Below are 6094 nucleotides of genomic sequence, written 5' to 3'. Positions count from 1 at the left end.
AGGCAGCAGAAAGTATGTTGATGTTAGATAAGGACAATTGCTGAGCTTCTTCCAGCACTGCAACTGGGGCTTCCATGTCGACCCGACTCGCAGTCACACCCGCCTGCTCCTATAGATCTGAACCACCACCCAGTCTATGAGCTCCCTGGGTAAAGTGTCCAGGTAACTCTCTCCCTCCCTGATCCATCACAATGTCAGAATCTCAGACTTCAGCTCAATAACTCCACAGTTCAACTTCCTTGAGGTTCAGACACTTGCGGCCTGTTTCCGGCTGTAAAAATTTGGTAAAGTCGGACGTGAGGCAAGTAGCACGAGCCGTGCCTGCCTCCGCGCCGGTTCCCCCTTTGCCAATGGCCGCAATCGGCACCGTGCTGAAAATGGGCGTGACAGCCATTCAAATGTATTTAAATTGACTTAGTGGGCTGCATGCCCAACCTTACTGGCCTGGCACTTCCCCCTTTAGCACCACGTTCACCCATCCAGGATCAGCGAGAAACTGACATGTTCTGTAAAAGGTCGCTCCATCAGAGTGTGTTAGTCAGGAGGTAAGTGCATAGCGTCCAACGGCTCTCTGCTTGAGATCGGTGGCAACAGGGTTGGAAGGGAGTCTGCTGCCACTCTGCCTGTGTTCTGAGGGGGAGAGGGGTCTGTGATTGGTCTGGATAACGAGGGTGTGGGTGGGATAAGTGGGTCAGTAATGTTGTAGGAGTGGGCAATGTCTGTGGGGCCAGGGGGAGGCATTACCGGCATGACAGTGATGTGGCAGAGGAGCAGCATTTTATCATTTATTTTCCGCCCATATGCCTTTGGAAGCAGCAATTGGAGCTGCAGGATTTTTGGCATGTTACGCTCCATCCACAGGCTTGTGCAGTATGATTTGGAATCGCTAATATTTCTTCAGGCAGAGTGCACCTGAGAATGGGTCTAAAAGTTGGATCTGAAACATGCCCAGTTTCAAATTGCCCAACATGTAGAACCAAAATGGTAAAACGGGGTGTGGTTGTCTGCAATTGCAATGCTGCCCACAAACTCCCACATGCTGCTGTTGTGGCAAAGCACTTACACTACCATCTCTGTCTAAACCTGTTTTACTTGCTTAATTAATTAAAGTTTCTTTCCTCTATTCAATTTAGCTTATATTTTGTAGTTTTTAATATAAGTGCATGATATAGTTTGAAGTTTTGGTATACTATTTATCTGAAACTTGCTCATTCCCTCCTTGTGCTGTGACACCACTTTGATTGTTTTCTCACAGACTCACAGTTTGTCCATTTCTAACTCTGCCCTCTCTGGTCTTGTTCAGGTCCTTTTCCCCTGCTCCACACCATTCCAATCTCAGCCTGAACCTTTACTACACATTCCATTCTAGACCCTTCTTACACTCACAGGAGAACTGCCTCTCAAACCAACACATCCTTGAGTGTAAAATCACTGCTGTTAAAATCCAGTGATGTATATCCAGAGTTGATCTATAGCTTACATGTACGGGATACCCCTGCATGAGACCTTGTACAAACTGAACATCACCCAGGAAGCAACTGCAGCCAAGTGCTATAGAGCAATACTGAAATTAATTTGTGCCCTTTGAGTTTGTGTGCCTCTTGATTCGGTTTCTAGATATTGTTCCTAGCTGTCTCAATGCACTGAGGTTAATCTCAATGCAGACCATAATGTGTCCTCAGTATATCAGTCAGTATAGTTTCCTTTCAACTCTTGGTTAGAAGAAATCATTTGAAAATAGTTTGAAATTTGGATCCCTGATGTAAGGTGCACGGACTCACAGACAATGCAGATTTACAAATGTTCACCAGGCAGAAAACAACTCAACTGTGTTGTAATTTAAGAAACAACTTTATTTTCAAGTAAGATTGCATATGTTGACAAAATGAATAGTCCAAGCTATATATAAGGTTATTGCAATGGACAAAAAAATTGGCCAAATCATTTCTATTTTGAACACAAACACATCTACTCACATTAAGTGAGACTAAAGCAATACTTGCAGAATATTTAACATTACTGTGAACTAAGAAAATCTTTATTCAGCATTTTTTCCGTCCACTTATATACAGTAAATTTGGACCCATTTTTACCCCCCACAACAAAAGTGTCCCACTTCTCATATTAACCATTTTGAGGCATCAGCCTGAGTGAGAATTAGAACTGGAATCATGTTCATGCTGTGAGCACACACACAATAGGTTAACACTGACACTCACATAACCTGTTTCATGGATGATTCCCACACCAGCAGACTTGAGTGAGTTTGGGCTGAAGCTGAATTCATATCCCAAAAGAAAAGGTTTTGTCTCTTTTGGCCCCATTTCTCAAATAAAAATATTTTTCTGTTTTAAGGATACCATTCCCTGCTCTGTCTAACACATCTTATGACGATGAGTGCAGGCAGTGACCTGCTTAGTAGACAGGCACTAACATGTACACAAACATCCCCATGTTATAAATCAAACAAACAAAGAGTGACAGTCACAGTTTTAATAATTACTGTCTGAGACCCAGAACCTCACGGATTGAAACATTGTGAAAAGTACAATAGACTTGCTGGTAGTTCTTGTGTAACATTTATCACCAAATCCATATTGGTGCTGTCACAGTTAACCACCTCGCAGACGTAGCATAAGGAAGATGGTGCTTTCAGACCCAATATTGTAGTCGGCGAGTGTGTAGCCATCCTCCAGCTGTCTCCCCTCGTACATCAGACGCTGCTGGTTGGTTGGGACACGCTCCTGCCGCTGTACGCGCGCTTTAAAATCCTGAACTGACTCCGAGGGAAGAACGTCATATGTAGATATGTTCCCCTTGTCATTCTTCAGGAATATCTGCATGCGCTCCTCATTGGTGACAATCAGCATGACAGTATTGCTGGGGGAGACATCGTAGTCAGACAGCCTCTTGTCATCTCTCAAAACCTCCCTGTTTCCATTTTGAACCACTAGGCGCTGACAGAAATGGGGCACTTTGGTTTTCTCATAGATCATCTTCTTGAGAGCCGAGACTTGGATGGAAGGGTTGACCTCAAGTTCAATAATCTCACCGGTCATAAACTTCACCTGGAGTCTCATCTTGTCAAATTTCTGTTGAGAAATGGACTAATTGTCAGTGTCTATCCAGTACGCAAGAAACAATACTTTTCACTGGATGCTAATACGTATGACAATAATAAATGAAATCAAAGATGTTGCATACTGTGCATCAGTCACATCATACTATTTAGAACATTCAATGTATTGTCCAGACAGTTAAAGAATCTAGGGAAAGAATATATTGTGCAATTCACACTGACTGTATTCCCAAATCAATCTGACTTCCTTTCAATGTCTTATTCCCAATTGGAGCCATACATCAAAGCCATGGACCGCTGAACATACTGAGCAGCTGGTGGCGATGTGGGATCAGGGCCATGAGGCCACACTTGCTCAAATACTACCTTGCTGTCAAGAGCAATAACTCTCACCTCTCAATTTAATTCTTTTGTCCATGTTTGGACCAAGTTGTACCGAGGCGTGGAATTCAGTGGTGATCCCAGCAGAACCCAAACTGAGTTGTTAAACATTTCAGGGGTGAACACTTTGTTGGAAGACGAAGAAGAACTAACAATGATCCCACTCTACACAAAACCCTTTCCCAGTCTTCCCACATTCTTCAATCTTGCTTTATGTCACAAGAGTGACTTAAATAAACCGTCCAGCATGAACTGTGAATGAAGGTGTTTAATCATCAGAAGCGCTCATCATCCTGAATAAACTAACAGCAGAGGTCTCTAAACCTGGAACAATTAAAGTATTGGTTTTTCACAGAATCATAGAGACCCGCCAGTACAGAAAAGAGGCCATTTGGCCCATCGAGCCTGCATCAACAACTCTCTCACCAGCCCATATCTGCCTAAGCCCATGTATTTACCCTGCTAATTACCCCTTACACTAAGGGACAATTTATCATGGCCAATTAATCTAATCCGCGCATCTTTGAAGTGTGGGAGGATATCGGAGCATCGGGAGGAAACCCACGCAGACACGGGGAGTATGTTCAAACTCCACACAGACAGTGACCCAAGGCCGGAATATAAACACAGGTTCCTGGCACTGTGCCACCTTGTCGCCTCAATAACAAATAATTAAATTGTTGTGAAGAATTCCTTCACAATTCAGTTTGTTTTAAAAGCCGCACTGAGATGAACATGACTGCCCAAAACCTAAATTTACCCGGGGAGACAGAAATCTTGACCTCACTCACATCTCTCTCGCTGTTTCAATTTGCAATGTTATTCTCTTGCACTGTCTCCACATTGAAATGAGATTTTATGAGATTCAGAACAAACCAATTTACACACCAGAAATAGAATAATAAAATCCACCAAAAAGCAGAATGAACTCACAGTCTTTGCACAGGTCCAGGAAAATTAAACTGCAGAATATTTTCTGATGTTCTGTTACTGCGCAGTTAGTCTCCTCTGTTTATCTTCACACCGACTCTCAGATCTGGAGAATATGTGAATAAAACTCTTTGCTTCTGCTGCTCTGTGAAACTATTCTCTCTGCGAGTGTCTCTGGCTCCCTCTCCCTTTTATTCTCAGAGCCTGTTTCCGAACGTCACAACTTTGCTGCTCCCTGATTGCTCAACATTCCCCCGCTCTGTTATCAAAAAATAAATCTGAACTCGAGTTTCAATTTCCAAAAATCCCCTCAGTGTTTGACAGATGATCGCACCCTCTGCCGGGGTGTTGCCGACAGCAAACAGCCTCTGATCAGTTTCACTTTCCATTTCCTCCAGATCAGCTCCAGCCGAGCAATGACTGGGGCTGTGCGGCTTGATGCGATACCTCCCCTCGCAGCCCGCCCCGGAACCCTTACGCCGGGTTCTCACAGGACTTAGTATTCTGAGAATTTTCATCTCACCGCAATGTCCTCTTTTTAAAACAACCTTTGTTTTAAAACAACAAGACTCGACATTTAGATATAGATAAAAACTGACCTGTTTGATTAGCTATTGTTCATTGGAATTTGAATTTGGTTTTTGAAACAAGTAAGGAATGGATTTGGGTTTGCCCAGTCCATTCTGAGCATTGGTAACTTTAAGAATGGAGTAACATATTTAGGGCATGATGCTACATAGATTGTAAATATGAAACTTACTGGGATGCAAATTAGCAAACATTTACCATGTAATGTTTCAGAGTCAGTCATCCTGAATCAGGCCCGAAGGTGGATTTTATGGTTTTGAACATAAGAACATAAGAAATCGGAGCAGGAGTAGGCCATCCAGCCCCTCGAGCCTGCCCCGCCATTCAATAAGATCATGGCTGATCTGTCGTGGCTCAGTTCCACATTCCCGCCCTCTCCCCATAACCCTTAATCCCCTTGCCTATCAAAAACCCATCAACCCGCGTCTTAAATATATTTAGCGAGGTAGCCTCCACCACTTCAACAGGCAGAGAATTCCAGAGATTCACCACCCTTTGAGTGAAGAAGTTCCTCCTCAACTCCGTTCTAAACCGCACCCCCTTTATCTTGAGGCTGTGCCCCCTAGTCCTACTGTCCTTTCTGAGCGGGAAGAGCCTCTCCACCTCTATCCTATCCATCCCATTCAATATTTTATATGTCTCAATGAGATCTCCCCCCATTCTTCTAAACTCTAACGAGTACAAGCCTAGTTTATTCAGCCCCTCCTCATAGTTCAACCCCCTCAACTCCGGAATCAGCCTAGTAAACCTCCTCTGCGCTCCCTCCAAGGCCAAAATATCCTTGCAGAAGTGCGGCGACCAAAACTGCACACAGTACTCCAGCTGCGGCCTCACCAGTGCCCTATACAGCCGCAGCAAGACCTCCCTACTTTTATATTCAATCCCCCTCGCTATGAAGGCCAGCATCCCATTCGCCTTCCTGACCACCTGCTGCACCTGCAGGCTGGGTTTTTGTGACCCATGCACAAGGATCCCATGGTCCCTCTGCACCGTTGCATGCTGCAGTTTTTCGCCACGTAAGTAATAGTCCTTCCTACCATTATTCCTACCAAAGTGGACAACCTCACATTTGCCAACATTTATATAGATGATCCTCCAGATCATCTATATAAATGG

General features: G+C 44.0%; 1 protein-coding gene across 1 annotated transcript; it reads right to left on the bottom strand.

Moving 5' to 3' along the window:
* Positions 1-1832: 1832 nt before the first annotated feature.
* Positions 1833-4779, bottom strand: LOC145355794 (polyubiquitin-like). The gene is made up of 2 exons (XM_080208175.1): positions 4394-4779; positions 1833-3092 (listed from the first exon to the last, which is right to left on the bottom strand). Exon 2 carries the CDS (start codon positions 3078-3080, stop codon positions 2613-2615), a length of 468 nt encoding a protein of 155 aa, XP_080064301.1. The 5' UTR covers positions 3081-3092; positions 4394-4779; the 3' UTR covers positions 1833-2612.
* Positions 4780-6094: the final 1315 nt, after the last annotated feature.

The sequence above is a fragment of the Carcharhinus amblyrhynchos genome, chromosome 20, assembly GCF_965287045.1.
Source record: "Carcharhinus amblyrhynchos chromosome 20, sCarAmb.v2.hapA, whole genome shotgun sequence".
In the NCBI taxonomy this organism is placed as follows: Eukaryota; Metazoa; Chordata; class Chondrichthyes; order Carcharhiniformes; family Carcharhinidae; genus Carcharhinus; species Carcharhinus amblyrhynchos.
This window is presented reverse-complemented; position numbering and strand designations above follow the sequence as displayed.